The 20,916-nt window shown below is 42.4% G+C and overlaps 1 protein-coding gene across 14 annotated transcripts in view; it reads right to left on the bottom strand.

The window, feature by feature from the left end:
* Positions 1-20,916, bottom strand: part of MRTFB (myocardin related transcription factor B) — a 205,945-nt gene that overhangs the window by 7,456 nt on the left and 177,573 nt on the right. For 11 of the 14 annotated variants that reach the window (XM_033235697.1, XM_033235703.1, XM_033235702.1 and 8 more), the window contains 7 exons: positions 20,351-20,598; positions 14,979-15,111; positions 13,128-14,165; positions 11,549-11,704; positions 8,613-8,771; positions 8,133-8,270; positions 1,487-1,547 (listed from right to left, as the gene is read on the bottom strand). In XM_033235697.1, coding sequence (XP_033091588.1) covers positions 1,487-1,547; positions 8,133-8,270; positions 8,613-8,771; positions 11,549-11,704; positions 13,128-14,165; positions 14,979-15,111; positions 20,351-20,598 — 1,933 coding nt within the window. The remainder of the gene's footprint in view (positions 1-1,486; positions 1,548-8,132; positions 8,271-8,612; positions 8,772-11,548; positions 11,705-13,127; positions 14,166-14,978; positions 15,112-20,350; positions 20,599-20,916) is intronic. The other 3 variants (XM_033235707.1, XM_033235708.1, XM_033235709.1) reach the window with 2 other exon arrangements.

Here is a 20,916-nt window from a genome sequence, read left to right on the forward strand (position 1 = left end):
AAGTTTAAGGCGCCTGCCACCACACCTGGCTAATTTTTGTATTTTTAGTAGAGACAAGGTTTCATCATGTTGGCCAGGCTGGTCTTGAACTCCTGACCTCAAGTGATCCACCTGCCTCAGGCTCCCAAAGTGCTGGGATTATAGGCTAAGTCACTGGGGTTGGCCAGCTTAAATTATTTTTGTTAAGGCCAATATAATTCTTAGCAAAAAATACTATTGGCGTTATGTAGAGCTGTAGTCAAGTATCAATTCTCTATGTCAACGTCAACTTCAGTGTCAAATGATACATGCTATAAATGGAGAACTTCTGATCACTTTGAAAATTCAAATAAAACTCCTTTCATCAGGGTAATTTTAAGACTACTCTAGGCCGGGCGCGGTGGCTCAAGCCTGTAATCCCAGCACTTTGGGAGGCCGAGACGGGCGGATCACGAGGTCAGGAGATCGAGACCATCCTGGCTAACACGGTGAAACCCCGTCTCTACTAAAAAAATACAAAAAACTAGCCGGATGAGGTGGCGGGCGCCTATAGTCCCAGCTACTTGGGAGGCTGAGGCAGGAGAATGGCGTGAACCCGGGAGGCGGAGCTTGCAGTGAGCTGAGATCCGGCCACTGTACTCCAGCCTGGGCGACAGAGCGAGACTCCGTCTCAAAAAAAAAAAAAAAAAAAAAAAAAAAAAAAAGACTACTCTAAATATGCAAATACTATCCAGGATTTTTTTTTTTTAATATTGATTTTTATACTTATTTTTAAAGATATGTAAGCTGAGGCAACAATATCCTTATTCTTTTTGTGGCTAATGTCCCTTTTAAATAAAGATGATATAAATCTAAGATTTCATATTATATTGTAGAAAATGCTTTAGCATTGACTTTGAATTTTAAGAAAGATACTGGAGCTCATGCTAGGTAGCTTGAGGTCACATAATTAAGGTAGTATTGGAATGTTTTCATCCCATTACAAAGACATACGCATGGAACAAGTTTTGAAGCTTTTCAACATGGAATTTAAATCTGGTTCTGCTTTGCTATCTTGTCTTTGTTTTTTAGCAGGCATCTATCTGTGGATAAATCTCACATTGTATTACTGTTTTAAGCTATCACAGTTCACTGCAGCCTTGACCTCCTGGGCTCCAGCAATCTTTCTACCTCAACTCCCTAGTAGCTGGGACCCCAGGGGTGTGCCACTAGACCCTGTTCATTTTAAAAATTTTTTGTAGAGACGAGGTCTCATTATGTTCCCCAGGCTGGTCTTGAACTCCTGGGCTCAGATTCCCAAAGTGCTGGGATTACAGATGTGAGCCACCACGCTTGGCCATAAGTTCTTTTAATGGCCTATATTTAACAGATTTTAAAACAGTAAATTCAGTTAGAAAAATACATTTCTCAGTATCTAAAGATAAGCTATGAGTGCTTAAGAAAAGCTTTCATGTACTTGTGTTAAGAGTTGCCTTCCTGTGAGGATGTGATGTGACTTTTGACTTACCTCCACTCTTAATGAGGATATCAAAGAGGTCATCCATCTGCTGACTGTGTGCGTTGGAAATCTACAATGAAGCAGAGTACAAATTAGGTTTCTTTCATACAAACCTGGAAGCATTATACAATGAGGAGTCCTAAGGGACTTTCTAGACGATTTAGTTCTAATCTATCATGTGATAATTTTGAAAACACTGAGGTCACCTGAGAAGTTAAGCCATTTAGCCAAGCTGTACAGCTGGTTAGTTGACACAGCAAGAACAGGCAGGGCTAGTCAGTACCCAGCTCCACCGACTTCTATGCTTCCCTTTTTTTTCTATCACTGAATTGCATTTTGAGAGGCCTCTAAGACCTTATTTTAAAAGTGTCTTTATTCGTTTGTATTTAGGTAAAAATTTGTATAGGTGATCACACTACATATATTTGTTCAGCTCTTATTGAGATTTACCTGACATACAGTAAGGTGCACTTATGTAAAGCATACAATTTGATATGTTTTGACATATAAATATACCCATGAAACCATCAACAAAATCAAGATAATGAACATATCCATTGCCCCTAAAGTTTCCTCATCCCCTCATCCCTAGGCAACCCCCAGATCTGTTTGCTTTCACTATGGATTAGTTTTATATGAATTGATTCATACTGTGTGTACTTTCTTGGTGGTAGGGGAAGGACTAGCTTCTTTCATCCAGCATAATTATTCTGAGATTTACGTGTCTTGTAGTGTGTATCACAGGAACAGTTCATTTTTTTTTGGTTGCGTGGTATTGCATTGTATGGAAATAACAGCAGTTTATTTATTCATTGACTTGTGGATGGACATTTGGGTTTCCAGTTATTGGCTATTACAAACAAGTTGTGAACATTTGTGTACAGGTCCTTGTATAGACATGTGTTTTCTTTTCTCTTGGGTAATTAAGAGTGGAATGACTGGATCACAGGATAGGTATCGGTTTAACATTTGAAGAAATGTCCAAACTGTTTTCCAAAGTAACTGTTCCATTTTATATTCCCACCCTCAGTATATGGTATAAGATTTCTAGTTGTTCTTCATTCTCACCAATACTTTGTAGGGCCGGTCTTTTCAATTTTAGATATTCCATTAGGTGTGTAGTGGTATTGCACTGGGGTTTTAATTTACATTTCCCTAATGACTAATGATGTTGAACATCTTTTCTAGTGCTTATTTGCCATCCACGTATCTTTGGGAAAACGTATGTTCAAATCTTCTGGCTACTGCAGATTTCTTCTGCTTGCTGCTTGCATGGTCTATCTTTTTCCAACACGTTTGCTTTCAATGTGTCTTTGTATTTAAAGTATGCTTCTTGGAGATACATGCATTAGTTATCTATTGATATAAATTATACCAAAACATAATGGCTTAAAATTATTATGTCACAGTTTTGTGGGTCAGGAATGGTTTTGATGGGTCGTTCTGGCTTCGGGTCTTTCATGAGGTTGCAGCCAAGACGCTGGTTAGGTTACTGTCAACTGTAGGAGTGGCTGGGGAATGCCCTCGACTGGCAAGTTAGTGCTGGCCATTGACGGGAGGCCTCGGTGCCCCTCCACGTGAGCCTCTCCAGATGGCTGCTGACATGTCCACATGGCATGACAGCTGGCTTTTCCAGAGTGAGCAATTCAGGGGAGAGCAAGGAAGAAGGGGCATGCCTTTTTATGACAGTCTCTGGAGTCACACACCATCACCTCTGCCAATTCTGTTTGTTAGAAGTGAGTCGCTAAATCCAACCCAGGGAGGAATGTCAAAGAATTTGCAGACATATCTTAAAATTGCACACAGTTGAGTATGGCTTTTATATCCATTCTGACAATTTTTTGCATTTTACTTGAATTGTTTAGTCATATATGTTATAATTACTGACATGGTTAAGTTTGGGTTTACTATTTTACATTTGTCTTCTATTCATCCTATCTAGTTTTTTTTTTTTTTTTTTTGTTATCCTATTTTTTCTTTCCTGTCTCTTTAAAAAAAAATTGACATTTTTGTATTCTAATTTTTCTTTCTTCTTCTTCTTTTTTTTTTTTTTTTGAGACAGTCTCACTCTGTCACCCAGGATGGAGTGCAGTGGCACAACCTTGGTTCACTGCAGCCTCAACCTTCTGGGATCAAGTGACACTCCTGCCTTAGCTTCCCAAGTAGCTAGGTCTACAGGTGTGCACCACCACACCTGGCTAATTTTTGTCTTTTTTGTAGTGATGAGGTTTCATCATGTTGCCCAGGCTGGTCTTAAATTCCTAGGTTCAAGCAATCCTCCCACTTCGCCTCCCAAAGTGTTGAGATTACAGGTGTGAGATGCCACGCCAGGCCTTTCTAATGTTTTTTTTTTTTTAAGCTATCTCGAATTTTTTAAATTGTTACCCTAGATATGCAATATATATCCTTAACTTCTCATAGGCTACTTAATGTTGTACACTGAATAAAACATAGAGATCCTAAAACCACACAGATCCACTCATTTCCTCCCCTATCCTTTATTAATTATTATTATTTTTTTGAGACGGAGTCTCACTCTGTTACCCAAGCTGGAGTGCAGTGGTGCCATCTCTGCTCACTGCAAGCTCCGCCTCCTGGGTTCACGCCATTCTCCTGCCTCAGCCTCCCGAGTAGCTGGGACTACAGGTGCCTGCCACCACGCCTGGCTAATTTTTTTGTATTTTTAGTAGAGATGGGGTTTCACCATGTTTGCCAGGATGATCTCGATCTCCTGACCTCATGATCTGCCCGCCTCGGCCTCCCAGAGTGCTGGGGTTACAGGCGTGAGCCACCGTGCCCGGTCTATTAATTATTTTAAGTATCGTCTACACATGCTATACACTCCTCAAGACAATGTTATCTTTGGTAATGAACTAACACAGTTTTTCTTTATCTGAAAATATCTTCACTTTCATTTTTAAGGAATATTTTAACTTGATGATAGAATTCTGGCTTCACAGTCTCTTCCACTTCTTCCTCCCTAAAAGCTTTTAAACGTGCTGTTACACTCTTTTCCAGTTTTCATAGTTTTTGACGAAAGCTTGACATTAATCAATTAGTTGTTTGCTCTGTGTGAAACGTGTTTTTTCTCTTGATGCATTTAAGATTTTCTCTTTGTTTTGTCAACAATCTGACTGTGTTGTGATTTATCCAGCTTGTTTATCGAGCATCTCAAAGCTGTGAATTTGTCTTTCATCCTATTTGTGAACATGTCAGCCATTGTTTCTTCAAATACTTGCCTCTCCAGTTCTTTCTCTCTTGTTCCAGGACTTCTCTTCTACCTATGCTAGACTGTTCGAATTATATAAAACAGAGTTCTGAGGCTTTGTTCACTTAAAAAAAATCTTTTGCCCCCATCTCTGTTATTCAGATTAGATAAGTTATGATCTATCTTCAGGTTCTTGACATTTTTTCCCCTGCCATCTCCATTCTGGTAAGTTCATCTATATATATTTTTTTCATTTCAGATACTGTACTTTTTTAGTTCTCAAATTTCCATTTAGTTCTCTTAAAAATCATTTCTGTATATATATGGATCCCTTTTAATTTATTACAAGCATATTTCCTTTTCCATCACTGAGGACAGTTGTAATAGTAGTTGCTTTGAAAACCTTGCCTGCAAATTCTAACATCAAGATGAGCTCAGGATTGGTCTCAGCCTTTTTCCTTTGAGAACAGGTTACATTTTCTTGATTCTTTGTATGATGCATGTTATGGATAAGTGTTATGGATGTTAAACTGTGGTGACTATGAATTCTGCTGTTATTCTCAGATGAATGGTTTCTATTGTTTTAACAAGCTATTAACTTGGTTAGACTTAAACTTCAAAATGTTTCTTGGGTAGATGTTCCAATCTCACTTTAGATCTTTTGTCTTCAGCTGAGCTGCTATGCATCTATTCCACGCCTGTATGGCTTAGGGGTCAGCCAGAGATGTGGGCACACATAATTTGGGGAGCTCCTCTCTAGCTCTTTCCCTCTGGTTGCTCTCAATTCAGTTCTCTGGATTTCCAGGCCATAAAGACTATGGCTTTTCCACCAGTAACCATGCCACTTAGCTGGACCCCAGAGTAAAAGCAACAAGAAGAGGGAAATCATGCCACATCACTCCCTCCCTTTGAGTGTGGGTTCCCCACCAGAGAATGACTGCTTCTATTTACTCTTCAATGCCTCAGGTAGTTGCTTTTTGTTATGACCAAGATTAACAGCTATTATCTGTGGGAAGACTGAACCAGTAGGGCCTTACTTAGCCACTCGTGGAATTCCAAGTCTGAGTAAATGTACTTAAATGAACTTTGGTGCTCAATGGCATATAAGAAGGTCCTACAGGTGGCTACTCATTTGAATAACCAAAAACCAATGTAGAACCTCAGTCTATAAACCTCAGTCTATAAACAGGAACCCAGAGACATGTAAATACCAGAGATTCCAATCAGCTGTCTTACGTTACAGTGGAAGATTTGTCAAGTAAGCAGGACTTAGGAAGGATGGGTGCTACCTTTTTGTTTTCTTTTTTTTTGTTTGTTTTTTTTTTGTTTTGTTTTTTTTGAGACGGAGTCTGGCTCTGTCGCCCAGGCTGGAGTGCGGTGGCCGGATCTCAGCTCACTGCAAGCTCCGCCTCCCAGGTTTAACGCCATTCTCCTGCCTCTGCCTCCCAAGTAGCTGGGACTACAGGTGCCCGCCTCGTCGCCCGGCTAGTTTTTTTTTTTGTATTCTTTAGTAGAGACGGGGTTTCACCGTATTAGCCAGGATGGTCTTGATCTCCTGACCTTGTGATCCGCTCGTCTCGGCCTCCCAAAGTGCTGGGATTACAGGCTTGAGCCACCGCGCCCGGCCTTTTGTTTTCTTTTTTTTTTTTTTTTTGTTGAGACGGAGTCTTGCTCTGTCGCCCAGGCTGGAGTGCAGTGGCCGGATCTCAGCTCACTGCAAGCTCCGCCTCCCGGGTTTACGCCATTCTCCTGCCTCAGCCTCCCGAGTAGCTGGGACTACAGGCGCCCGCCACCTCGCCCGGCTAGTTTTTTGTATTTTTAGTAGAGACGAGGTTTCACTGTGTTCGCCAGGATGGTCTCGATCTCCTGACCTCGTGATCCGCCCGTCTCGGCCTCCCAAAGTGCTGGGATTACAGGCTTGAGCCACCGCGCCCGGCCTTGTTTTCTTAAAAACTGCAGTTAAGCTCTTGGCAATTCACTTCATCTCTGCTCCCTGTGAAGACAACAGATACCACTCCGAATGGACCATCAGGGAGGAGTGTAGTCCAGCACCACCTGTTTGACTTCTTACTGCAAATGTTTGAACCTATCTTTGAAATCTGACTTCTCCCTCGCAGAGAAGGGCCTTTGCTGAGTCTGTAAGTAAGGAACGTCTTACAACTCAAAGTCACGTCCCCTCAATACAGTGAATACAAAGAAGCATATGGCAGGTTCCACTTCCTCCAAGAGGCAGCCCCCTTCGGGTCCTGAGTGTCCGTGGATGTCCTTGGTGAGGGTGCCAAACTGACAAGGTCGCCTGGACTAAGCAGCTTCTGTAGATGCTCACTCAGGCAACCAAGTGGGTCAAGGCAGCGTAGGCATGACTGCATACTCCCTGGGTGAGGGACTGGCTTGTTAGGTGCTTGATAGAAAAAGCGCAGAGCCCTTGGCCCCACGTTCCTTGGGTGCAGCTTGACCCACTGCATACACAACCACCATGTGGCCCCAACAAGTTACCCCACGGAACACGGGAGCGGGGGAACTGGCACAACTGCGCTGATGCTCCTGCTGTTTGCCGTGGATAATAAATAGTCCCGCTTGGATACTGTCTCTTGGTGTCCACCTTTAGCGCCCATGGAGTGGTGGCAGGGCCACTCCTTGAACTCTCTATGAGGCTGGGGTTATTCCCTGAAAGGTTAGTTTTAAGCTTTGACAGAAAGCTTTAGAGAGATAGAAAGATTGGAGGAGTGTTTAGGGTAATGTATGACAAGTGCTGTTGTGGCTGGCACCCACCATGGGCCATCTGCTTTTACAAATAGGAACCCTAACTTCTTCCATTGCCTGGTATAGTTGGGGCTACTTCTGTTTTATCAGTGAAACCAGGAAGGCTCAGAGACCACATGGTCACCATGTGTGGTGAAACCAGGAGAACCTCAGGTCTGTTACCTCCAAGCGCATTTGCTCAGTGTATGAGCAAAGTCATTTGGATGGGCTGGCCTGCTGGGGGCAGAGGCTGCTAGAGACCAGAGAGATGAAGCAGGACCAAGTCAATTTAGGTGCTGGTGGCCTTGAATGTCAGACAGGTGGAACAGTGATACCATGTCATTTTGATGCTGGCCTGACACACGGTGGCTTTAGAAAAGGGACCTGTATAAAATATGTGTCCTGGTCATAATCAGATCTATCTCTAACATGACTGATATCCTTACCCCAAAGGAAAAGTTAAGAGATAAACCCTGAATTTCTGAATAAACAGTAAATGCAGTTATACTGCTGCTGAAAGCTGTTTAAGATCTTCATGATAAATGACATTTTGATTTTAAATAACCATGTAAAATAACAAGGTTATTTTTGTATTTCTATTGAGGCAAGTCAGTTTCATACAAGGGATTCTGTACAGGTCTGCCCGAGACTGAAGATGGGCACATCCACCATAGCCTTATGCACCGTGACCCTGCCCTCACTCACCTCTGGCAGGGGGGCCTGTGTGCTGCGTGTTTGCTTGATGGCCTCCTCATAGCGGGGGGGATCTTTTGTCTTGGCGACTGGGCTCCCAAATAGAGAGTGCTGGACGACAAATTGCTGGGGTGGCGGGGGTGAACTAGGCTGTGTCAAATAAAGGAGGAGTGCACATTACATCTTGGCAATAAACTCTCTCTTTTCCTGGCTAGACTCGGCTCTGCTGTTCTCTATGTAGTGACCAAATCAGGGAATTCATGAGCAGGTTCTTTTAAGCACCTGTGAGGCTGACAGCACTGGTGGCCACCTAATGTGGGAAGGATCATCTTCACTGTGATCATCGCTGAGCTCCTCCTTCACAAGTTATCACTGAATTTTCAACAATTTTATCCCATTAATATTAGTCACTCCAAGCCCAAAGCACTAGGCTTTGGAATGATTTTATGCCCCTGTAGAACTGTCACAAATGCACAAGCCTCACAGGGTTACCTTGTTGGGTGTGTTAGGTCCATTTTGCAGGGATGGAAGCGGAGCATTTCTGGATTGAAGAACGCTGTTGGAGGCCTTATTGATAAAGGGCTGCTGGACAGCTGGAGCAGGATGTCTCTGATATGGAAGAACTGTATTTGATGCTGAGTTTGTGAAAACCTGTAATGAATAAATGTTTCTCCATTAATTTGTTCTTTGGCTTTTGCTAATGAAGTAAAGAAAACCATGTTTTAGGGCAGGGGTCAGCAAACTTTTTCTGTAAAGGGCCGCAGAGTATACAGCTTACCATTTGTGGGTCACCTGGCCTCTGTTGTTACCACTTGACTCTGCCATTGCAGCCTGAAAGCAGCCACAGATAGTACACAGATAAATGGTTGTGGCTGTGTGCCAATGAAACTTGATCCACACAAACAGGCGGTGGGTTAGATTTGGTCCATAGGCCAGGTTTTGCTTACCCCTATTTACGAGCATATGTGGTCCCTTTACGCAGTAACTTGCCTTTGATGGTGGTACAGACAGAGATTTGAGGAAAAACAGTGCTTGCTCTTTATAATTCTCCTCTTAAATGATAGCTGAGTTTTTTCTATTCCTCTCTAAGGTGAGCTCATCTACTCTCTCTCTTTTTTCTTTCTTTTTTTTTTTTTTGAGACAGAGTCTCGCTCTGTTGCCCAGGCTGGAGTGCAGTGGCACACTCTTGGCTCATTGCAACTTCTGCCTCCCAGGTTCATGCCATTCTCCTGCCTTAGTCCCAATTAGCTGGGACTACAGGTACCCGCCACCATGCCCAGCTAATTTTTTGTATTTTTAGTAGATGGGGTTTCACCGTGTTAGCCAGGATGGTCTCGATCTCCTGACCTTGTGATCTGCCCACCTTGGCCTCCCAAAGTGCTGGGATTATAAGCGTGAGCCACCATGCCCGGCGTACTCTCAAGTCTTTAACGGCCATGACTAAGCTAATAATCCCGAGTCACTGCTCTGTTTCCAACCTTGCTCCCAGGCATCAAAGCCACTTACATCATCTTCCTAGGTATCTCAAATTAAAAATATTCCAAATGATTTTTCTCCTTTTTCCCACTACCCCCTGCCTCTCAGCTTCTGAGGGAAAATAATTCTTGGTTCTGCCTTTTTAAAAACTTAAGTAAATAGGACTATCAGTCAACTCTGCTTTCTCCCTCAGTGTTCACACATCTCACGATCCCTCTTGAATCTGCCGCTGCTCTCTGCTGTCCTGCGCCTGGCCCTCACTATCCATCACAGGGATTCTGCAGCAGCCTTGCGGCACAGACCCCCTGCCACAACGTGTTCTCAAGGCATGGCCCCTACCACACTCATTGGCTCTCTTGATTTGGGTAAAACCCTAATCTTTGCCTGGCATGTAAGCTGCTTACTACCTGGTCCCTTTCCATCCTACCTAAAACCTCAACCTGCTATGGTCACACTCAATTTTCCAGTTTCTTGAAAATGTCTTCAAATACAAGCAAGGCCCCATTTAAAACTGGCCCCCTTCAGAGAGGCTGTTTCTATTCTAACATGCAAAGGTGAGAACTTCTTGCTGCAGAACTCCAAGACGTTTTGTTTAGCACCTCCATCAAGAGCCACAAGTTTTAGGGTCTTTTATAAATATGTGTCTATATTGCTGATATTGTAACTGTATTTCATAGAACTTGGTTTGCTCATAAAAATACTTAACACGTTCTATACTACTAATACTCCGAAAAACCTCTGTATTTCGTAAGCAGGAAAGTCTATGTGTATATACCTCAAACAGTACAACCTTGACGGTGATGAGTTCTGTAAATATACTCCTATTTGAAACAATTAAATTTCCTTATATTTGGTAAAAAATTACTTCCTTTACACTAGAAGTAATGATTCCTAATTCTAGGATCTTGAGACTTAGTGAAAAAGCCCTTATTTATCCTATCTACATATTTTTCCCTTTCCTCCCTAAAACAAATTGTCTTAACATTTGAACATTTACTAAGCTTTTAATTACACTAAATGGCATTTTGAGCTTTCCCCAAACTCAGTAACATACAACCATGATTCCTTTAGCAGAGGAGATTCTGAAGCAGCACATCTGTTACATGTGACTGCTGCTTTCTGTCCCCAAAGCTGGTTTCACCCAGACAGTTCACACTATCCTGAGGCAGATCACAGGCACAACTCATTACCTGGGTTCTTTTATGTTGAAGAGTAAAACTCTGGGATTAATAATTTTCAAGGTTTAAAAGAGTAAGACCTATTTTTGAGGCCTAAGATTTTTCTAGCAAGGAGATGTGCACATAGCTCCACCTACTGGCTACTGGGGAATGTGGGAGAATTTTTTTGGTAGGTATTTGTGTAGAGGACACTGAATCCTAGACCACCAACTTCATTTTAAAGATGAGGTAATGGACTCTCAGAGAAGGTAAGTGAATTTTGTGTGAGGCCAAACACCTAGGCAATGGTGAAATGGAATTGATAAGACCTTCTGGGCTCTTAATCTGAGATGGCAAAGTCTTACAAATGTATTTCAAGATCTTATTCAACATAAACATTTTGGGAGTACATTTTTCATCTTCAAATACCTTTTCCAAGGGAACAGCGTATCTTTTTTTCCACAGTATGTTTAATTTGAAAAACATTATTTTAAAATTCAGTACATTTAATATATGAGGATTGAAAACAAATACTTTTGAAACTCTCCCTTGGAAAAGGGGTTAACTGTGAAGGCAAGCTATCTTTCAGTAATGAAAAGCTTTCTCCATTCCAAATAACTGGGAAGTCTGCAGCCAAATGGCATCTGACCTAAGGCTCATTCCATCGGAGACGGATCACAGACCAGAATGAACAAGGAGCTTCCCAAGGCTAATTTTACGAAGACGCTTGTTGAATGGATGATTGGAGGGTGGTAAAAATCAGTGACAGTTTACTGCTCCTTGGCATTTACAAACCTTTCTGACTTGTTGAGGCTGACTGAGCACATGCTGTGGGAACTTGTCTTGTGTCTGAGGTACAGCTGGGGCCAAGCCTGAGGCCAAGGCAGCAGTTGGTATTTGTGCAGCAGTTGCTATCTGAGGCTGAGTCTGCATGCCTGCTTGTGGTGAAGTCTAGGGAGGTGAATTGAAAAAAAGTCAATTTAATTGTCAGAATCAAAGTTAGAAATGACAATTTAGATGCAGAATCACTGGTCACTTGGGGATTGTATCTAAATGAAGTAAGACCAAGGTTACAGATACACACTTCATCTGCACAGAAATCTGAACTTTAATGATTGTAAACCAGAGAGGGAAACACCGGACCAGTCACTGCATGTTCTTATTATTCCTAAGTAGCTAAGATTTTCATTTGAAAATTTTGAGAAAATGGAAATAATAAGAACCTAAGGCAGTTCTTCACACAATAGCTCAGGTATTGTAATACTTGAAGAGCAACAAGGAAACTCGTGAGACCTAACTGTCCCAATTGCTTTTGGTAAGCTACGCATGCATTCCCTAGGGAGAGCCGGCAAGGGGCCAGGGCGCCCTCAGACCCAAGGATAAAAACACGGTTCTCGTTTCTACTACAGCAATGGCAGATTTGGACCAAAAAATTTAAGGATTTACTATGGAATAGACTTTCAATTTTGCAAATACCCTAAAGATAAAACAGAGGAATTAGAGTTTTTTGCATGTGCCAAAGGGTCTGCAGGCCCTGCCTCCTAACCACAGGGATACAAGATGACTCCTCTTGCCTATTTCAGGTATTTGGGTGTCAAGGCTGAGGAGCACTGGTTCAAATGGTTTCTTGTTCACTCGTGGTCCATGTTTGCTTAAAACTTACCAAAACTGCATGACATGGAACAACCTCAGGCAAATACATAGGTTATGTAGGCACAAAAGGGAATTTCATGCTCATCAGTGTTTTCTCATCTTTTTCAATTATATCCTCACTCCTAAATTTTTGGTCATGTTTTCCTTAGTTTAGACATCTTCATATAAGCAGTGACTTTCGAGAACTAAATGTGGGAGGCAGAATATAAGAATGGGCATAAGAATAAAGGCTCTGCGGGCAGAACACCTGGGTTTAAATGCCAGCTCCATCCTTGGGGAACTCACTTGAGTACTCCTAGGCCTCAGCTCCTTATCCAGAGAGGGGTCATATCACTTACATCTTCTAGGAGAAGGGAGGATTAAGTGAAGCCAGCCATTTAAAATACTAGATGCTGTGCCTTGCCAGAAGAAGTGCTCAGCAGCAGAGACTATGATCACAATGATCATGTCACTGGTGTGTAAAAAAATGTCTGCATGGATGATACTGTGTTCATTCAAGGGAAAAGGTAACAGAACTAGAAAAGCACCCTGTATTTGTTTTCACTATATAAAAAGTGTTAGATATTCAGATTTCTGAATAACCCTCTCACACATGCATATGTTTCCTCTGTGAGGTCTGCTCTGGATGCATTTATGAAAGCTCAGGTATGGTTCCTTCCTTAGCAGGGTTTGCATTCCAAGCGTGCTGTAAGGCAAAGTAGTTAGAAGACACACTTCACACCTGGAGTTTGAGGCTGCCTACAGGGAGTTGCACTGAGGTGACACTCGAGCCCTGGATGGACACTGGGAGCAGGAGCTGTGCAGTCTGCGTGGTCAGTAAAGCCTGGGGCTGAGCAACAACAGCAGGTGGTGGCTGTCCCTGGGAACTCACGTAAAACTGCGAGACGACACTCTGCTGCTCTGCCTGGGCCACAGGGACCTCTTGCTTGATAACTACAGCCTTTTTGGCTACAAGGGTCTGGCCACCTGTAGAGACAGGCTGGCCTACAGTGTGGCTGGCTACTGGGATGGGCTGCCTGGAGCTGGAGCAGTCGGGGAGTGAGGCCTCATCTTTGATGGAGGAGCCAAGGCTGCTGTGCTTCTGATCTGACTTGTTGACAGAATGACCTGGGGCACTGGGCTGGGGTTCCAGGGGCCGCTGTTGCTGCCCTCGTTTTTCAACCTCAAGTTGCATTTTCAGCACTTCCACGAGCTTCTGCTCTTGTTCCAGTTTCCTCTTCAGTTCTTCGATTTGCTTCTCTTTCTCCTGAAGCTTGCGATCCTTCTCAGCTGCATCCAGTTCCAGGTTGGACAGAGTGCTGCTGGTAGGACTCAGACTGTCTTCATTATTTGTCATTCTCAAAGGAGATGAACTCAAGAACTGTGAAGGAGACATCATGGTCATAATCTCGGTGAAAGTGTCTGCCATGTTTGTGTCATCAGTACTGAGACTGGACTGTTCAGAAGGAGATGGTGAAATGGGCAGAGGGGAATGAACATTTTCCACACGGGCTGTGTTGCTGGTTCCTGTAGATGGCAATTCTGCCTTGAGAGTAGAGACTGGGCTAGTCACAGTGTTGTGTAGTGTTGTAACCGGCAAGGCCACAGTGACTTCTGGGTTACTGGTGACAATGGCTGACGATGACACTGCCACGATGCCCCCAGCAGCAAGGCCACTGCTGTTCACTTCCTGGTAGGGTTTCAGGCGCTCAATGAGGTCTGGTTTGGTGCCTGACACTGGCAGACCCCTTAACTTCAGTTCTGTCTTCAGTTCTGACACCTGGAAGTACAAACAAAGCAGATCTCTTGGTATTGGAGCTTTCTGGCAAATCTACAGTACACTTTTGTGATGGGAAAGGTGCCTACGTCTGTCAGGTAACTCTGTGTTACTGCACACCTGAAAGTGGAACTGGTTTTCTATTGAAGCACATAGAAATAGATAACTACGTACTAGACGTACTTGAGGAGCCAGCGATACAGTAAGGGTTTTTAGAGGGTAATTCCGCTTTTATGTCAAAGCAGAGAGAGACTACCAGGAATGATGATGGTATAGCTGCATTTATTGAGTAGCTGCCATGTGCAAGACACTGCTGGAAGTGCTCTATTCTTTCCACTCGTCTTCACATGACCCTATGAGGTGTCCGTATCATTATTCTTCCCATTTTACAGATCAGGAGGCAACAGAAGAAAGAGGTTGAAGCACTCACTGACGGTACCACAGATAATAGAAGGCTGAGCTGTGATAGAAACCTAAAAAGGCTGGCCCTATAGAGCTCATATTCTTAACTGTTACATTTTCCTGCTTCTCCCAAACTTGGCATTGAGCAGGGAAGAAAAAAAAATCACAGCCTCTGGAATCCAGCAGAACTGGCAGGTGCCCGCACAAGGTACACACTCAGTAAATGACAGTTATTGGTTGCTTTAAAAGAAAATTTAGTGGAAGTAAAAAGAATGTACCTTTATAAAGATTATCATATTGTTGGTAAAGTTGAATGTCTATTGAAAACTACTTAATGTCTGCTAGTCAAATCTGGCAAATCATTTACATGTTTGTGGTACTCAGGGGTGAATAAGCTCCAGTTGGAATTGTCACCTTTAAGTCATCCAGGCTAGAAGGCAGAGGTCCTGGCTTTCTCACAGGAGCAGATGTATTCTGTCTTGGTGTGTTAGGTGTGGTATTGTTCAAAGCTGAATTCCCACTGTTACTAGTTTTGTCATTGAGTGGCCTTCAAAAGAAAAAGAAAATTAGTTTATAATAATTTCTAGATTTGACATTGCTTCTATTAACAAGTTGACTAACTTATGAAGAGACAGATACCGTGGTCATGGATTTGGAAGGCTGAATATTGTAAAGATGCCAATTACATTAGATCTCAATGAAATCCCTGCAGGTTTTGTTTGTTTGCTAGCATGGTGGAAATTTAGAAGGCGATTCTAAGCTTTATACGGAAATGCAAAGGACCAAGAATGGCCACGAATCCTTGAAGAAAAGCAAAGCTGGAAGAGTCACACTACCAGACATCAACGCATAATTAACGTAGGATGTTGCTGATACAGGGACAGAACGACAGGCAAATGAGAGACTCCCAGCAAATCCAGAAACGGCCCTCTGCATACCTGGACCCTTGAGTTACCAAAAAGAGGACACTGTGATGTAGTGGAGAGAGGGCGGGACTTCTGATGGCGCCACGCTACGTTGGAAATTCACACAGAAAAAACATGGCTCTTGACTGGCCCCACCTCACCTTGTTCCCAAAATCTACATGTGAATTATGAAAATCTTTCAGAAAAATAGAATAGTATCTTCATGGTCTTTGGGTAGACAAAGATTTCTTAAATAGGACATAAAAAGCACTAAGTAAAAGGGACATCTTGAAGACAGTGAAAAGTCAAGCCACAGTGCAGGACAACAGATCTGTAATACATATTTCGGACAAAGACCTCATATCTAGAGTATATAAAGAGGTCTTTTAAAATCAGTAAGAAAGAGACAGAAAACCCAGTGGAAAAGTGGGGGGAAAATCTCAGATGTATCACAAGAAAGCATATCCCAATGGTCAATAAATAAAGGAACAATGGTTCAACTTCATTAGGTATGCGGAAAACACAAATCACAACAGAATAGCCCTGCATTTTCATTGGAATTGCTATAATAAGTAAGACTGATACGAAGTACCTGGGACAACCACAACAATCACACACTGCTGGCAGAGGTGTGAATGATGCAGCTATTTTGGAAAACTGTACTAAAGAAAAACATCTTTGAAACTTTTCTTTCGTAGTACTAAAGGAAAACATCTCCCTATCCTATGATCCCGCAATTCCATTCCTAGATAGACATCTAACAGAAAGACACATGTATGTATACCAAAAGACAGATTATTTATTACGGGGTTATTCATAATAGCCCCAACTGGAAGCAGCCCAACTATGCATCAAGAGTGAGTTGGATGGCTAAATTACAGTATAGTCAGCCACGAAATATTAAACAATAACAAAAAAACGAACTGCTATTGGCACCAACAAAGATGCTCCTAGGTATACTGTAAGATTGCATGTATATAAAGTTCAAAAACAGGCAAAACTACATTTTGGAAGGCCAAGGCGGGCAGATCATGAGGTCAGGAGATCGAGACCATCCTGGCTAACACGGTGAAACCCCATCTCTACTAAAAAATGCAAAAATTAGCTGGGCATGGTGGTGGGCGCCTATAGTCCCAGCTACTGTGGAGGCTGAGGCAGGAGAATGGCGTGATCCTGGGAGGCGGAGCTTGCAGTGAGCCGAGATTGCGCCACTGCACTCCAGCCTGGGCGACAGAGCGAGACTCTGTCTCAAAAAAAACAGGCAAAACTAATCTCTGCAGATAGAAGTCAGGATCATCACAGAAAAGGGACACAAAGGGGGCTTTTGGGGTACTGATAATGTTCTTGGTTTGGGTATTGGATATAGGAGTGTATTTATTTTTGCATCAATTTTCACTTATAATTTATGGACTTTTCTGTATGTAAGCTATACTTCAATTTAAAAAGCTTATTTAAGAGAAGTTGGTGCATCACTTGTCAAATTCTACTACAGTTAGGTGCTTTGTACTAATTTCCCTAAATTTTCAGTATTAAAACCAGATCCCCACCTAACATCTTCCAACTGTGATACTCTTGGTAACAGTAGTGTTTCCTTTCTGGATGGTTGCTACCATACAGCCGATTCCACTGCAGCTTCAGGCTTGGTGCTGAAGCCAAGAGACTTGGAATTCCACATTCTGAAACAGGGATTTGAGGTGACAGTGCCTATGGGGTGACGGCCATAGTTGGGTGAGCTTTCTCTGAGGAGTTCTGGGAAGTCTGTGGTTGAAGCCAGTGCTGGCTTTGTCAATAGCTAACTCTTGACATTCACTTTGGGGGTCTTCTAAAACCTGGCTGAATTTTGTTGAAGTTAAATACTTGAAATCTTTGGGATGAAGTTTCTTGTTATTGGATGAAATGACAAATATTTTATGCATCATTATTCTCCTTTATAAAAATTCAACTGTAAAATCTCAGAGTTATGAAAACATTTTCTTTAAGTCAGTGTTTCTCCACGTTATTTTCATTCATTAGGGTCTCCCAAAAGAGCCTTTTAGACATTTTCCTCCAAATCTCTCTCCCCATGAAGTTTCAACACCACAGACATACTGCATGTGTTTATGGACTGCACGTAAGTCTGTGCTTTATTACATAAGAGTAATCTCCCTGCTGAGCCACCTTTTGCTTCCTTTGTGAATGGTATTATCCCCTTGAGAATGAATGTAATTATTTTACTCATGCTGTTTTTTTTTTCCTGTTGAGATTCTATAATACTCTACCTATTATAATGAAGTTTGGTATTTAACTCAATCTTTAAAATAATATAAACATGTTAATCTATTTTTCTCCCAAATCAATAGAGGGGGAGAAAAAAAAAGGAAAGGGTTACTGATGAATGTGATTGGCAGATGAGAGACCTGAGTTCAGAGGGATGCAGTGGCCTTCGGGGACCTCCAGTGACTTCCCACTGTGCGGACAAGCTGGGCTGGACTAAAGCCCAGTCCCTTTGGGCGCTTGCTCCTTTGTGGTGGCAAAGGGCTACATGATTCAGGTAAAATCCTACCACTATGGGCACTGTAGGACTTCCACATTCAGTTTCTTGTAATGGAATTTTGATAAATATAAACAGTGCGTTAGGAAACAAGGTCTCCATTTTAAGGATCTGGAAACTGAACAGGACTTACATTCTTTTTGTGGTTAAATAATACACAAAAACAAGTGTTCTTTCTCCTTCTAGTATCCTGGGTCTTTTTGTATGATAATGTTCTTGGGTGAGCCTGGTTATTGTAGAGGTGCTGAATGTCTGAGGAGGAGAGGGGAATTGAAGCCTTAATGGAAAGACAAAGAACTGGTAACAGTTCAGCAAGCCCACACCTCTGATGGATTCTTCCCATCTACAAAGCCAACCACACAGCCAAATTCTTTCATTACAGAAAAGACTGTTTCAAAGATATCAAAAAAATCCTTTGGGATTTTCACCTTAACAGGTCCTCATCTGGGAATGCGGTCAGTAACAGCAATTCCTCCTAGACTTGCAGCAAAGATGAGGATGATGCACAGTTTTAAGCACAATGCATTATACATAGTAACTGTGAGCCATCATTACCATTATTATTATTATTATTGGTGCCCAATGCCAAAGGAGGATGGCAGTGGAAGAGGCCTCCCTAGGGCCTGGACAAAACTGCAAAGTAGCAGCAGCTTGGCTCGGATTCTCTTGGATTCTCTTGGGTATCTCCTGATTCCCTTCCGATGTCAATAGCTCACTGGGCCTGCTTGCTGTTAAAATAGTAACTGGATACAAAGTTCTTTGTCTCTTCATCTCCATACCCTGATGTTTTAGATTTAAGTACTTCACAGTCAGGTCTGAATTACTAACAGGTTTAATCTTCCTCAACATATCTGAATCTTAAGAGGGAAAAGAGGGGCTACCTATGAGGGAATGCTTAGGCTACATGTAGAAAACAGAAGTTTCTACAGATCATGTAATCGTAAGTTGAATGACTTGATCATGGCTAGTAATTTTTCATTATCATGAACTTTTGCATCTCTTTCAAGAGTAAAATGAAAGTATTTCTTTTTCCAGAAAAGTGAGGAAAATGAAGACAACATCTTTGCATTTTTATCTGTTTCCCAGAAAAAGCATATTGGGAATGTATATCCAGAAATTTTATTACATTAATTAAAATTAGCCATTGATGTCTTGCTGTGAACTCAGTTTCAGAAATTGTCAGAATTCACTCCCTTCTGTCCCCCTCCAGTTGGGTTAAAACTTTCAAAACACCTTTCTTCTTAGCAGTTGCTGGTCACCAAGGCCTTTAACTGTCTTCTGAAACACTCCCTCTGCTGCCAGAGCTCTTCACTGTCTCTAGACGTCCCTGCAACACCAGCATCCAGCTGTTCTTTCTTACATTTCAGCCTCACCACGTTAGCAGCTTGCTCTGAAGCACTCCATTGTCTATCTGCTGTGTCGAGTAAGAGTCTTCTGCCCAGCTTCAAGTCCCCTTAGACATTGGCTATACTCGATTTTTGTCTTCCACTTTTTTTCTTAAAAATTAATCAGATTCTTTGTTTAGGCAATTTTTCTCATCTTCCAATGAAGAGAGGCACTACTTACTCTATTCCTTCCTCTGTACTAGTGCTCACAGCATTCCCCTGTGCCTGGAAAGGCCCTTCTTGAGAGCCTTCTATATACAAACATCCTGCCTTTTCCACCAGGCTTTCCTTTGACCACTCCAGCTTTCATGCCCATCTTTCTCCTATTTTAGCTGTTTATGACAGTTCTTATACTACTTATGCTTTTCTCAGAGCATCTAGTACTATTTTGGTGTTCTAATAACAGGCAAATCTGGATGAATAATTGTGAAAAGGCATTTCTCATTGTAAAAATTCAGAACCTATTTTGGAGGACAGAAACTGGACTGGAATGCAGGCCATTCTCACCATGTGGACTTCAGACACTGTATGATAAGCTCTGATAACAAAGAAATGAAAATCATCACTGAGCACAAATAAATGACAATATTCAACTTTTGGTAACTTATAGTTCCTCATAAAAAACTACAGAGGCCGGGCGCGGTGGCTCACGCCTGTAATCCCAGCACTTTGGGAGACCGAGGCGGGTGGATCAGGAGGTCAGGAGATCGAGACTATGATGAAACCCCGTCTCTCCTAAAAATACAAGAAATTAGCCGGGCACGCTGGCAGGAGCCTGTAGTCCCAGGTATTCAGGAGGCTGAGGCAGGAGAATGGCGTGAACCCGGGAAGTGGAGCTCGCAGTGAGCCAAGATCGTGCCACTGCACTCCAGCCTGGGTGACAAAGCGAGACTCTATCTCAAAAAAAAAGAAAAAGAAAAAACCACAGAAAACCCCGCGTTGAGGACAGCATGGGCCCCGCCGTACTTGAATGGTGCAGGCAGGATGGTCTGGTAGTTGTAGTGCTGCTTCTGCTGACTCAGGATCTGCAGCTGCAGGAACAGCTGCTGCTGCTGGAGCAGGCGGGCATAGTTGGAGTCCATCTGCGGCTCGTTCTTCTCACCCTTCTGATCTGGTGGAATGTATTGGTGGTATTTTAACTTCTTTACCCGTGGTTTGGGATCTTTGCACTTTTTGCTACGGTGTTTGTCATTTGGATTCTTGGGATGGCTTTGCTATTTTTGAGAAAAAGAAAATAACATTTAAAGAGATGTCACCACATGAAATCTATTGTACTGTATGCCTAAATGATTTGAAATTAAAAAGAAATGTACCTTAGATATGGGTACAGCCACTTTGGAAAGCAATATGCTAAATCCATTTCAAGAGCCATGAAAACTTTTGCATATTAACTCTGACCAAGAAATGTTCTCCTGCTGCACTGTTCCCTCAGGGTATGGGCAAGGGGCTCAGCATGAGCTATTCAAACTCAAAGCACACTGACCTTAGGTCTCCTGTGTGAACACACTACCAAGTGCTTACACATATAATCT

This window comes from Trachypithecus francoisi, unplaced genomic scaffold (assembly GCF_009764315.1).
Source record: "Trachypithecus francoisi isolate TF-2019V2 unplaced genomic scaffold, Tfra_2.0 Lachesis_group15, whole genome shotgun sequence".
Classification (NCBI taxonomy): domain Eukaryota; kingdom Metazoa; phylum Chordata; class Mammalia; order Primates; family Cercopithecidae; genus Trachypithecus; species Trachypithecus francoisi.